Consider the following 14,796-nt stretch of genomic DNA (forward strand, 5'->3'; position numbering starts at 1 on the left):
ACTTAGGTGGGTACCTGCCAATTTTTCTTCATAACATTGTTTCTAGGGGGGCTTGAAACTGACTTTAAAGAACGCTCAGAGATTGGGCCCTCTGCCTGGAGGCACTAACTTTGCAAGTGTCATTGTGCTCATAGGCGCCAGATTAGCAACGCTTGCACTAGCATATACTGGGCCAGAGAAGGGCTGCTAACTAAGCAGTCTTTTAATATCAATAGAAGAAGGTTCACATTTGACACCTCCCTGTCAGAAGAACGGAATGTTTTATATGTAGGTGCATGGGCTGGGCAGTAGGTGTGCCTGCTGAATATCTGCTTGTCACATAGGCTTTGGAAACACAGAACCTCTCCTCACCCCCGCTGTGCCAAATAATTATGCCTCAGCGGCTTCATTTTGCAATTGTATAGAGCAGCCACGATGCCTTTCAAAGCATTGCAACTAGGACGTTACTCTCTGCGTGTTTTTAAAAAAACGACGTCCAGGCTTCCTGAACCTCGGCCCTCCAGCTGTTTTGAGACTACAATTCCCATCATCCCTGACCACTGGTCCTGCTAGCTAGGGATCATGGGAGTTGTAGGCCAAAAACATCTGGAGGGTCGAGGTTCAGGAAGCCTGACGTAGACAAAAGGTCGAAATTCAACAAAGCGCCGTTTCTCATCTCTGCATCTCCATCGGCTGAACTTCCTCTGATTACTAGGGGGGCACGTAACAAAAAGTCGCTGCACGGAGCGCTCCTTTTCAGTGGTCTTCCCTGGACCGTGTTTTCCCAGCGAGGGCTGGCTCCGATCGGGGCTCAGGGTCTGCCTGGGTCCGCTGCTGCTAGGAGAGCAAACAGAAGTCAAAATCATGCAGCATTAAAAGCCCTGCTGCGGGGTGGGGAATCAAGCGCTTTTGCAGTAGAAACTGCAAAAGGCGGTATACAAATTCAATAAGCACTGTGAACTTTCTTGCCCCGTTTCCCGCTTAGCTGTTGCCTCATTAATTTCTCCCATCGCTTCTTGCCCCGCATGAAAAGCACCCTGAGACCTAGAGCCGGAAGTTGCTGCGATTGCAGCAGCCCCCGCGCTCGCTTTAAGGCCAGCCTCTTCCGGGGCGGTGTCTCCTGCGCGCGTGCGCCTGCACCGCGTTGCCACCAAGGAGCCGTTTCCGCCTCGGACCCCGCGGTCGGCGTAGCTTTACGTTTCTGCGGATCTTCCGCCATGGTGAGTGAATGGGCGGGCGCGCTCTCGTGTTTTTATTCGCGCGCGCCCTCCTCCGGCGCCTCAGCCAAGCCGGTGCTTTTCTGGGCATCCTCCGGGGGCTTCATTCCCATTTCCTCTATTTCTCTTTACTTATTTCACAACAGTAGCTTGCCATGTCCCCCCCCCTTTTTTTTTGGCTGCATTAATTCGGTATTGTTGTTTTTTTAAAAAAGAAACAGCTGCTGCAAGCTGGCCTGAGCGCTACAAATACAGTGCAAGGGTGGGATATCAACATTTTCAATAGACAAAAATTGCTGTAAGACCATTTCATAGCTTCTTGTTCCTGGAAATAATGCTGAACCTGTTGAATTTCTGCCTCTCCTGAGTATTTGCCGTACTGCTTTGTTTTGGAATGGTTAAAACGGCTAAACACGTTGCATACATAAATAAATACACGCAGCACTCTCTTTTATATTTCCCCATAGCTGTCATCTCTTGGCTCCGGGTAACTTCACACCATCAATTCTGCTTCATTCCTCCCTATAGTGACACTCAAACCCATCAAGACCAAATGAGTTCTTCAAAAGCAACAGACAGCAGGGTTGCACTGGTGTGGCTAAAAATTGAGGGTGGTATCTGTACAGTGGTATCTCGGGTTACAGATGCTTCAGGTTACAGACTCCACTAACCCAGAAATAGTAGCTTGGGTTAAGAACTTTGCTTCAGGATGAGAACAGAAATCATGCTCTGGTGGCACAGCAGTAACAGGAGGCCCCATTAGCTAAAGTGGTGTTTCAGGTTAAGAACAGGCCTCCGGAACAAATTATGTAGCCAGAGGTACCACTGTTTTCAACTTGAGAGCAACATGTTTTATAGTGGGAAATGCATAAATTTCCATATTCATCAACTGCTTAATTAACTTTAATGATCGAACGATTTCTACCCTGTGTCTCGGCTTCATAAATGGTGGAAACATTAATACTGCATCATTTTTTATATATTCCAAAACAGTTGACTGGCTCTTTTTCTTTTTGAAGACTTTAGCAGCTGCTGGAACTTGGTTACTGATGCAAAAAAAAGTCTTCACCCTCCAATGAATGGTAACATGGTTCCATTCACGTGTCACAAGCAAATTCTGGCTATGAGTTGGGATTTGTTGAGAATGAAACCAACTGTGGTCCCTGGTTCAGATGTAATAAAGAGCCAGAGATGGTAGTTGTTTTCTCCCAGTGCAAGTGGGAAGGAGCAAATGATTCCTTTTAGAAACATTCACAGTGATCTATTAGCTATAGTTCATCACAATGTGTGGGTGGTAGTATTGAGAGGGTTGTCTAATTAGGTATAATATATATCAATGTGGCTTAGATGCTGCTGCACTATAAAGTTTATATGTATTAATAAGGTCTGGGAAATCTGACCCTTTTACCATCTTGATTGGCTAGGTTTCTACAGTTATCTTTGCATAATATTCTCTAGACTTATGTTTTACTGGTATTCAATTCTCAAATAAAGCCTATTCTCCCACTCTCTCATTTTAGGCTCGAAATGCAGAAAAGGCCATGTAAGTAGTCTGAATATTGATATTTTGTCACTGAGAATATTTTCAGCATATTCTAACAGTTAAGCTGCCTTCTGCCTTTGATCCATAACCGTTTAAGAAACATTACTTTGCACTTCTACAGCTTACAATATGTTAATCTTGGTATTCTCTGCTTGTGCTTATTAGTTACATTTTGGACATGGTGTTTCAGACTGTGACAAAGTATTCCTAAAACACACAATTTTAATATTTTCTCCATTTCTTTATAAGGCTTATGTTTGGTTCTTCCCATGCTAAATCGTATAAATATATGACACATGAGTATTATGATTGCATATTGTCTGTTTGACATGGAACTTTCTTCCTTTTAGGACGGCCTTGGCAAGATTTCGCCAAGCTCAGCTAGAAGAAGGAAAAGTTAAGGTAAGCCAGAAAACCAGTTTGGCTTCTGAGGAGGAAGATTTATGGAGCAGTTTCTAATAATGTAGGGGTAGATCAGGGTTTCTCAGACCACTGAAAGTTGTATGCAACCATAGCAGGCAAACTGTTCTAAAACATTGGAACGGATGCATTAATACACAACTGTTGACCTGGTCATATGTTTCTGCTTATCTTTCATTATTCTGCAAGGGAAACTGGAAGTGAGTCTCCAAACTTTTGCCTCCTTGATAATTGTCTTACTAGAGAATCAACTATTGAGCATTTTGTTCTTGGCGTGATTATGAACTCGAGTCTTCCACATGATACCATGCTGTACCAATGGACAGCCATGTGATGTCTCATTTTATCTTTTACAAATCAATGCCTTTTCTATCTTGTAAAACAATAGAGCCGTTACATTTTGTTTTATGTTTGTGTATTGTTGCACTCAAACCAGTTAGATGAAAGGGAAAGAGGTGATTATTGGTAATTTCCACCTCTCCTCCACCCTGCAAGTTCCCTTTGCCACTGTTCTGGGGAGTCCAACTGTCTGGAGCATTTTGGGGGCAGGGAGGGGTATGGGGAGAAAGAAGAGCTGCCCAGAATTGCTTCCTCCACTTCTACTTGCAGAAGTGTCCAGTTAGCAGAGTTCCACTGCAGGCAAGACAGTTCAGTTCCAACTAAATATTAAATACTTGTTCAACTGTCAAATGTCCCCAATGGCGTCTGTAGTTTGGTTGTCCAGACAAAAACTACAGGGTAGCAGTGGTGGCACCTTATCTATAAAGCAGCCTTTGGCATCTGTTCTGACAAGAGAAAGTATTAAGGTAATAGCAGCAGTGCAAAATTAATGGCTGCCTCTATTGTGACAGAAGGGCAGACATGATCTATTATAGTGGGGAAAGGGGTAAATATTTTTGACCCAAGAACTCATTGTCTGATATTTTGTTAGCCTACATTAAACCTGTAAGCTAGGGATGATATAAAGTGTTAATCATACTTGGAGTAGTTGGATATCACCTAGGAAAGGTTTTACTGCATGTTAAACTCATAAAATAACTTGTAAAAAAATATAACTGCCGCTAATGCCAGCAATTTCAAGAATTATGATTTAAATAACAAAAACCAAAAAACCATGCAAAGTGCTTAGGGCGCGGATTTTTGTGGGAAAGCAGTGTGAAACCGAAAACATGTGTATTTTTTAATTTTCAAAATATGAAAGTCAAGGTGGCTTCCAGAATCTGAGTGTGAGACACATGGAATTATCTGCCCCCCCCCCCCCGTGGTTGAAAGAGGAGGGAGAGAAGCTTCAATCCCAAGAGAGATATTTGGAATAAGTGCCCCAAAAATGTTGATGGACCCTAAAGCAGTCTTATTTAAGACTTGCCCTGTATCTAAGAGATGTTTGCTACCTTATATTTGGTCAATAGCAGCTTGACCAGAAAAGGGTTTCCGGTATTCCTGAAAGCTTTGACTCACAAAAGGAAATTAATTTCAGAAATCCAGAGCAGCCACTAGTAGTGCCACACTGTGTCCAGGATGTTTGTATGTGGTGCGCAAAAGGAGGATCCAATATTCTAATGGCAGTGTGAGGCAAAGGAAATTAGACTCTTACTTTGTGCATACTTTGAACTATTACAGAGATGTGGAAAGTATTGGGAGTGAAATGTTGAGAGTTGCATTGGCTGTATGTGCAGACAGTGAAAATACAGAAAGTACACCAATCTGAAGATACCATAATCATATTATATTTGTTTCAAACAGGAGCGAAGGCCTTTTCTTGCTTCAGAATGTAATGAACTGCCAAAAGCTGAGAAATGGAGGCGGCAGGTATTTGCTGTTGTGGATTCTGAATAACAATCCTCTAAGTATATAAATGAACCCCTGATAACGTAGTTCCAACTTCTGTCCATTTATTGAAAGACAGTTGTACCTTGGATTTCCAACGCCTTAGCTCCCGAAAAAATTGGCTCCCGAACGATCAAAACCTGGAATCTGAAGAATTGGTATCTGAAGAAGTGTGCATGCACACGAAAGCTCATACCAATAACAAACTTAGTTGATCTCTAAGGTGCTACTGGATGGAATTTTTATATTTTGTTTCAACTACGGCAGACCAACACAGCTACCTACCTGTAACGAAACCTGGAAGTTAGTGTTTCGGTCTTTGAACGTTATTTTGGAAGGCGAATGTCCGACGAAGCTTCTGATTGGCTGCAGGAGCTTCCTGTAGCCAATCAGAAGCTGTGCTTTGGTTTCCGAACGTTTTGGAAGTCGAATGGACTTCTGGAACGGATTCTGTTAGACTCTGAAGGTACGACTGTACTCGTGTATTTCTCTGCTTTGTCACGGATGAGGACATGGTAAACGAAAAGGATGCAGTAGTGGACAGGCCTGCCGGGATTGGTCTGCACATGGCTGATAGGAGCAACAGGTGGGTGGGGAGCTGTGGCAAGGAGGAGCATGCTCTGTTGCTCCTCCCAGTCTGCCACTGGAGGCAAGGGGCTCACTTTGGCTAGGGGCAGGGCTAGGCCTATGCACACCACGGCATCATTGTGTTAAAACCAGCTGCTGTAGTTAAACAAAACAGTTCCAAAGTTTTAAATCTATGAATTGTCAAAATTGGTTGTCTGCGAAACCATTTCTAGATCATGGGAGAGAAAATGTTGGAAATGCTCTTTTTGAATAATGATTGCATGATGCAGTAGCTTAAACAAATAGCTTTAAAATTATTATTCATTAAACAAAAACTTTTTAAAGGTATTGCGTCATACAGCCTTAGATTAGATGCCGCTGATTTGTTTGAAGAAAAAAGTAATTGTCGTATAATGTCTCTTTTTAAACAGATTATTGGTGAAATTTCCAAGAAAGTGGCACAAATTCAGAATGGTAAGTTCCTAATGGAGGGGCAGGGTTAATATCCTTATGAGCTTGCAGATTATACTTTCACTAACATTTCTTACACTTGAGACTTCTTTTTATCTCTGACCCTGAAGAGCTGCAACTGCTCTGAGGTCTAGACTTGTAATAGTGAACTGATAAAAGGAGCAGTAGCCTTTGTTGGAAAGGATGCTGTGATATCTGAATTGTGAATCTGGTATTCAACAAGCCTATCTAGCCAAGCTAGTCTTGGGTCAACCTTCTTGATCCTGATGTGCTTTGAGTCTTTGGAATAATAACTGGCTCTGGTGCTTTTGATATCCACACATTAAAACTTACTTTAATAAGAAGCCTGCTATAAAAGTTGTCTAAAAGCAGAGGGATTGATGTCTTCATGTGACAGAGAGAAATAAAGCAATATGAATGAGCAGTATTCTACAGCAGTGCTGCTCAAAGTGATGGTCCATGGATCGGTGCTGGTTCATGAGCCATCAGCTTTTATTCTGCGGTAACTCCATCTCAATCCAGGTTGGGTAGGACACTTCAGGGATCAAATATGGCCCTGCTCCTTGCCGGGCACATTGGGGGTGGAAATAAATTGCCAGTCTACCACATCAGATAGTTTGAAAAACACTGTCCTACACTGTCCTTTTCTATTCTGGAAAATTTCAGATTAGAGAGTGTATATCAATGACTGAAATAGCTATTTTCTCCCCATTTCCTTTAAAAAAGCTGGCTTAGGTGAATTCAGAATTCGTGACTTGAATGATGAAATTAACAAACTTCTAAGAGAAAAGGGGCACTGGGAAGTCCGGATAAAGGAGCTGGGAGGACCCGATTATGCAGTAAGTATATAAAAAATATTAGATTCATATGTAGGAAAGTGCAAACTTTCTGCCTGGTTCTTATCATTGGGAATCTCAGGTGAGATACCCACACAGTGGCTCTCAATACCATTCACCACACGGAAGCAGAGAAAGGTTCAGATAGTTTACTGTTGCAGAATATAAGGCTCAGTAAAACAGTTCTGGACATGGATAGATACAGCTTGTGGGCTTTTCCAGATACAGATACTTACAAGTACAAGGTATCTCTGTTGCTTTAAATAAGTTCAGCAATTCAAGACATAACACTGAACAAGTAACTTGGCTAACTGACTAACAGACAGACAGATAAACCACAGAGTAACAGACTACTGAGCTGACATATTAATCACAGATATAGTCTGGGCACTGGGCCATTACCATAGCAACTGTGTTGGCTGACCTGGTGATCTACACTCATGAAGGAAATTAACCCATTCTCATACCCAGTTATTCCAAGACTTGTGTAAGTGGATATCTACATAGGTAACTCAATAATTCAATTGTATTGTTGGGTCTTCCATGTTATAGTTTGTGTGAAGTTCTCCAGATTTGACCATGCCAATCTCGGTCTGCCCAAATCACATGAAACTCTGCCTGTACTCACAAGTTCTGTCTAATTAGCCACACAAGAGGAAATACTAAGCATTGTGGCTTTTACCCCTTTCTCCCCCCTCAAGAGAATTGGTCCCAAAATGCTTGATCATGAAGGGAAAGAAGTTCCAGGAAACAGGGGTTACAAATATTTTGGAGCTGCTAAAGATTTGCCTGGGGTCAGAGAGCTTTTCGAAAAAGAACGTAAGTATTTTTGTGCATGTGGCATATGCATTTGATAAATTAAATCTTTTTTTAAAAAATTATACTTTTCAAATTTATATATTTCATTAATTTTACAATCATTTTAACATTTCAAAGTTTTACTTCCTTCCCCCTCTTTCTGTGGTTCCTTAAATTTATCTTTTAATATCTCCTGCATATCCAAATTCATTTAATTTGCTCATTTAATTATCTACTTTAAATATATACTCTTATGAAACTGCAGGTTATTACAGTAATCCTGCCAATGTTTTTATCTGTTTATATTCAATAAACCATTTCCATTCTTTTATAAAAAGTTTGTTATCTTGATTTCTTACTTTTCTGGTAAGTTTAGCCATTTCTGCATATTCCATAAGTTTTTGTATCCATTCTTCCTTTGCTGGGACTTCTGCTTCTTTCCATTTTGGGGCGAGTAGCATTCTTGCTGCTATAGTCACATACATAAATAAATTTCTATACAATTTAGGTAGTTCTATCCCTATAATTCCCAAAAGAAAAGCTTCTGGGTTGTTGTTTTTTTACAAAGGTTATTTTAAACATCATTTTCAATTCATTATGAATACAGAAATTAAATCGAGTATAAAATTTTACACAGTAGCACACGTTTTCCCATAAGACGTGTTGGGAGTTATTTTCCAGTAGTTTCCCCTCAGTTTAATGCAAATGGTAAGAGGAGGAGAAAATACATATGCAACTGATTGCCCTGCTCAATTATTGCAGTGCAATTGCTACTGTTTATTTTTTATTTAAAATTTACTGTATTAATTTAGAAACATTGATGGAATAGGCCCTGGCATCTCCAGGTAGGGCTGGAATTTCCTCTTTCTTACAGTCATTGCTGGCATGTTTTACCCAGTGGCTTGGATATACTGTAGGTGTCCTTGGCTATTTGGTTGAATCTTAATGACTAGCTAGTCATAGCAGGTAAAGCTATGTGCTTCCATTTTCTCTTACTTGGGTGGTGAGTGACTTTGCATTTGTTCCTTCAGCCCTTCCTCCTCCCAGGAAGACACGAGCTGAACTCATGAAGGCTATTGATGCAGAATACTATGGCTACAGAGATGAGGATGATGGTGTCCTGGAACCATTGGAGCAGGAACATGAAAGGAAAGGTAGGCATGGTCAACCTCGGATCAGTTGTTGCTTTGCTTAGTGTCTTTTATAGGAGACCCCTGTAAAATACAGGTAACTTCTACCTGTAAGACAAAGAAGTACAGTGGTACCTTGGTTCTCAAACGGCAAAAACCCAGAGGTGTTCTGGTTTTCGAACGTTTTCCAGAAGCCGAACATCCAATGCGGCTGTCAGCTATTGTTTCCAGGGCACCTTCACCAATCAGAAGCTGTGCCTTGGTTTTCAGATGTCCGTACTAGTGATATTGGTCTTGTTTTATTCAGAAAATACATCTGAAATTTATCTGTTCCCTCATCTGGATCTGCTTCCTTGGCAATTCGCTCCAATAAATAGATCTTCGGTTATGCTGATGATAATCACATGGGGACAGAGGAAATTAATTCAAGTCTTTTGGAAAGAAATCAGCCTCAAGAAAATTAGATGAGCTACTAGAAGGAAATAACTAAGCTGCTGCTGTTGATTATGTCAAAGCATTATAAGTTGACATGAACTATCCCCCAACAGAGTTGCCTTCTTGCCACCATTTTGGTACTTTTAAGTAAGATAAATCTTCTACTGTTTTGCTTATTGAGTTCAGAAGATTGGTTATTGCCTTTTGAAAAATGAATACGCTAGTAATTTTACTTAGATTGTTTTATCAGAAGAATTTCATTGACATACTACATTACCTGGGGTTTGAGGTTTGAAGGCTGTACATTATGAGAATATGGCTTGCTAGGCTCTGTAGACTTTATTGTGGGGAAGAGTTGTACATCTCTACAGAAATTAGAACTTCTTGAATAACTCTTACATATCTAAGAGTATAAAATTCAACACCTGTTCAACTGATGACAAACTGGCATGTAAGTAGCACATGGTTCTGAAAGTAGCATTCATCAGTTCTCCACAGTAAGTTCATGCCTTTCCCAAGTGTGCTTTGATCCTGCACCATGGCTGTATCAACCTTCCTTTCATTTCCTGAGACCCTAGTGTTCAGCTAAGTATCATACTCATTTCAGCCTGTTACTGTATCAAATGATGATACAAGCTGTCTGAACTTATGAATATTTACTCGGAAGTAAGTTCCATTGGTCCCAATGACACTTACCTCCAAGTTAATTTGCATCTGTTTATGAACTACAATTTGGTATTAGTAAATCCATTGTGTTTTCCAGTAACTTCTTCACTTTTTTTCTAGACGCTTGCATTGTTTGTACAGAAGGCATATAGAACAACAGGTGTGGTTCAAGTGTGTTTTTAAATTACATACATAAATTTTAAGATACACATAATGTTCTTTTTCTCCTTTCTAACTATGGTCCCTGGTTTTGAAGTGTCTTTGTATAGTCTGCTTGAAATATTTATTTTGCCAAAGGCAGAAATGATGATCCAGAAAGTATGAACATTTTACTTCAGCTAAAGGAGAGAACAGTGAATTGTGACATGTTTGAACAGGTCTCTTTTAGGCAGTTCTGAAAAGCTAGATTTGGCAGCAAGTTCTGGAACACCCAGTTCTGGAGCTATATCGCAAAGTTTGGCAAGCTGGAAAAGACTCTCCTAAATATGCAGGGGCTGGTTTTTGGTAGCTTGTTTTCCACAGCACTAATTTCTAGTTTTTCTCTGCCTTTTTCTCTGCCCTGGTGCTCCAACGATGGTATCAAGCTTGCTTGTTGCCTGATTCCTGGCCTATAGTAGATGGTGCTATAAATGCACGAAGCAGGGAAGTTGAAACTTCCTGCAGCAAAGTATTTTCCATCTTGAACAAACACTCCCTGATAGAATCTCCACTGCTAGAAATGGATCCAGAGCTGCCCCAACCTACTGTGTTACTCTCACTCAACTGTAAATGTTACAGCAGTACAGAATTGCTTGTGGTTCTGAGCCATTTAAGGCTTTGTAGGTCAAAACCAGCACTATGGGCTTGGGAACTCATTGGTAGCCAGTGCAGGCATGCCAGGATCAATGTAATATTCTCAGACCACCTTGCCCCAGTGAGCAACCGGGCTGCTGAATTCTGCACTAGCTGAAGTTTCCAAACCATCTTCAGAGGCAGTCCCATTGCTGTAATCTAACCTAGAGGTTACTTCATTCCTTAATGAGTTGTTCAAAATAGTATTAAAAACTGAACACATACAAATGTATGCTAGTGAAGTCAGCTTAGCTTTTGTGAACAGGAGTCATACTTCATAAACTTGAAAGAATTCCTTATGTATGCAGTACAGGAAAGGCAAACCATTTTAAAGTATAGTAAACCATTTTAAAGTATAATAAAGTTCAGGCTTTCTCAGAACTTATCATAGCACTGGGTAAAAGGAAAACAAGGTTTAGAGGGAGACATTGCCAGTTTCTATCTGGATAAAGTTGAGTAATGTGTGCTGCAGACTTGAATCAAAGTGGGGGACAGGTGCCGGGCAGGAGGGATGCTTCCCTTACTGTTCAGCTGACAGAAGGCTATCAACTGAGTGACACTCTTGGATACCCACCACCCCTGTTTCTAGCCCAATCTGTTGTAACTATAACATGAGAAAACCCTGCCCATAACTCTTTGTAGGATTGCCGTAAGTTTCTGCTAATTGTACCCTTCTAAATGCCTTCTCCAATGCTACTGTTCCCTTCTCAAGGAAAGAAAGTTCAAACAGTGCAAGTAAAAAACTGATAAGTACGTTTGTGGATTCACCAAAAGTTGACTCTTATAATTGACTCTGAAACGAAAGAGCTGGTGCTTTTTGAATTGTACTTGGTCAACCTCTTAAAATCCAAATATAAAGTGCTACTTTTTTTACTTGCCCAGTTATTGCAGAAGCAGTGGAAAAATGGAAAGCAGAGAGAGAAGCACGGCTTGCAAGAGGTGATAAAGAAGAAGAGGAGGAGGAAATAAACATCTATGCAGTAAATGATGATGAGGTATTGTGCTGGTTTCAGTTCTGCTAATAACAGCATGCCATGAATGTAGAAGAATTCATTAACAGTAAAAGGCAGAGTGGCATAAACATTAGCAAACTTGGATAGGCCTGCCCATTTCAGTGTCTGTGCATTTCAGTGTCTTTATGTATGTGATAAGTGCAATTTCTTTTCTACGTGGATAAAATGTGACTGTCAGAAGCTGGGGTGTGTTTCTGAATTTGGAATGAAACATCAAGATGAATCAAGTCTTAATTTAGGCTGAGCTTCCTGCTGTGTACTGGTTACACACACAGAGCATGCATGAAGCCTGCTGTGGACTTATGGCTGTGTGTTTGTGTGGTTTAAAGAAAACACTTTGGCTTTTTATAATGGAACTTGAAAGCTAGTCAGTTTGCATTTGACCAAGTTAGGAAATGTAGTTAACAAAAAACCTCACCTATTTTCCAACTTTGGAGAAATCTGATTTTTAAAGCAGCTCAGCCCAATGCGTGTTGTCTGAATTTGTATAAAATGGGTGCAGCAGGAAGATGTAGACTCCCCCCACCCAGCGCTTCTCAAAGTGGGAGTGGGGAATGAAGGGGAGACTTTCTTTCCTTCGTTTACTTCTTCCATGCATGCACTTCACCTTATCACCTCCAGCATCAGGGCTGGAAAGGAGAAATGAGGGGAGGCTTTCAAAGCCCTCTGTGATGTATTCCGTTCTCCTTTGCACCTTGGCATTGGAGGTGTAAAGGAGAGCATGGGGAATATTCCAAAGGGCTTTGTGATCCCTGTGTTGGAGGTGACCTCAAAGAACAGCACAGGGAGCAAGAAGCAGTTCCCACTGAACTGAAACTGCTTCCCTTTCTCTGAGCAAGGTACACTCCCATCTACTGCCCAGCACCTGATATTTTTTCCTACAGGACAGTTGATGCTCATTGGCTTTGTGGCAGGAGTGTGGACAGTCCAGCTAGAACAAAATTAGGCGCCTGGTGTTGACTTTTTCTTCACTGGCATGATGCATGTGGTTGCATAAACTGAATGTTCTAAATGTATTGCAGTCTGATGAAGAAAGCGGAAAGGAAAAAGAAGGAGAGGACAGTCAGCAGAAGTTTATTGCTCATGTCCCAGTGCCATCACAACAAGAGGTAAGGAACAAATAGAAAATGAAAGTTGTACAGGTACATTGAACTTCCAGAGGAATAGCTACGTTGGCCTACTCCAGGAAAAAACGTTTTGTGGCACCTTTTTGCGGCTACTGTGTTTTCTCTGTCATTCCTGACTTCATTAGTGCATTTTGCAAATTTATGTGAAATAACTGGAGCAAACATATACAGATTAGCTGAAAAATAAAGCCAGACTAAGGTTCAGAAAGTGTTTGTATCTCAGAAGAGAATCATTTTGCACTTTGATAACTATAAAGGAGTTGTTCAGACATAACCATGTGAAACAACGCTTAAGTGTTACAAGAATGAGCCTTGGGATTCCATTTCTCCTCCCACTCAGTAAATTAGAACTTCTGTTTCTGGGCTGCAGCAAACCATAAGGTGCCTGTTGCAATGAAACGGTAAACTGGTTTTCTGCAGCCCCAATTCAGAAGGTTCTGAGCATAATGTGCAATGAAAAGGAAAGTATTGTGCTGCTGCACTAGTGAGAGTTCTTGCCCTGGCTTCCACCAGCACATCCGGTTAGTTGAATGCACCCTGATACCTCAGCATCTTTGCAAGGAGAGTTTGTATCAGTTTTGGAAAAGTGGTGATACAGCATCCTAAAAGTCACTGGCAACTTAGGTCAAGGAACATCAGACTTTGGCCACAGCAATAATCTTTTGACACCTCTCTTCAAAGCTTTCATTAGGTAGTTCCTTTTCGTTGCCAGCATGTACGGATAAGCTATTTTTACTAAATCATTTGCAACCTGTGAAGTTTCAGTACTTTATTTTAAGGCTGAATGTTTTTAATCTGCAGATTGAGGAAGCTCTTGTCCGAAGAAAGAAGATGGAACTTCTTCAGAAGTATGCCAGTGAAGCTCTTATGGCTCAAAGTGAAGAGGCTAAGAGACTTCTAGGACTGTAGCGTGTGTTGAGACAGTTCTGTTTTATAATCCATCCTAAAGCATCCTGGGAGCAGTTGCTTAAAGCACATTGGTTCTGCAAAAATAATTTACACTTTACAAATGCTGGAAACAAAGGGTGATTTCTTTCCCTAAGCACATTTCACTGCAAGCATTTTACTCTGCCCTATTCTGTACATTTTTTTGTTTTCAGCTTCAGTAGTCAAAACTCAAAATAACTAGCCAGCTTGCCTTTGAGTTGTCCTTTTCTAGCTGCTTTCCTTTTTGCTTAATTTCTGCTTTATATGGCATTTTCAGTTTCTCTTAAATTAGAAATTAGCATTCCAGTATGCTTCTCCAGTCTCAGTAAAATACAACAGTATTTAGATAAAGCCATATTTAGCTGCTCACCCTAATTGCCTACAAATTTGGAACAGAATTGAAGGCAGTTGTTGCAGTGTGTTGTTGTTTTAATGATTGACTTCACAGCAGAACTGAAACACTGCACAACTAATACAGCTTTATGTAGCATGCTCAAAGCTTGATGTGAACACCCACTTGGTTGGATTTCTGAAATGCTGGATATTTCAGCAACTAATGTTGTAAATACTGTTTCACCTTTGTAATATCACTCGGATCTTTTCAGTAAAACAATTTTTATGTAGACATAGTTCATAGTTTTCACTGGGGCTTGAAAATACATCTATTTCTTTATGGGAAAGTCATGAGACTAAAGCCTCTTAGCTGCCAGAATCTGCTTTGTCACATGAGCGAGGGAGGTTTCAATAAACTGAGAATCAAGAAATGTTAGGACTCCATAAATCAGTACCAATAAGATCATTATCTGAAATGTATGTGCATCAAAAACCATTTGAAAGATGTAATATTGCAGGTGAAGCTGGCACACATTTTTATGGGCCATTTCCCCAAAGGAATATTACAGTGCAGTCACTGTGTGTGCTTGTCTTGTATTAGTCCAGTTCACAGGTAAAGCATGGGATTTATCATGACCTACTTTCCTAAAATAGCTTTTACAAACCAAAAAATTAT

At 40.6% G+C, this 14,796-nt stretch overlaps 1 protein-coding gene across 1 annotated transcript; it reads left to right on the top strand.

Moving 5' to 3' along the window:
- Window positions 1-1,015: 1,015 nt before the first annotated feature.
- ISY1 (ISY1 splicing factor homolog) lies at window positions 1,016-14,412 on the top strand. Its single transcript, XM_079965082.1, has 11 exons — window positions 1,016-1,199; window positions 2,717-2,739; window positions 3,090-3,141; window positions 4,903-4,968; window positions 5,985-6,027; window positions 6,751-6,863; window positions 7,562-7,679; window positions 8,690-8,812; window positions 11,603-11,715; window positions 12,756-12,842; window positions 13,662-14,412. The coding sequence occupies exons 1-11, from the start codon at window positions 1,197-1,199 to the stop codon at window positions 13,767-13,769; spliced, it is 849 nt and encodes a 282-aa protein (XP_079821208.1). The 5' UTR covers window positions 1,016-1,196; the 3' UTR covers window positions 13,770-14,412.
- Window positions 14,413-14,796: the final 384 nt, after the last annotated feature.

Source organism: Podarcis cretensis (assembly GCF_951804945.1).
Source record: "Podarcis cretensis genome assembly, chromosome: 2".
Lineage (NCBI taxonomy): Eukaryota > Metazoa > Chordata > Lepidosauria > Squamata > Lacertidae > Podarcis > Podarcis cretensis.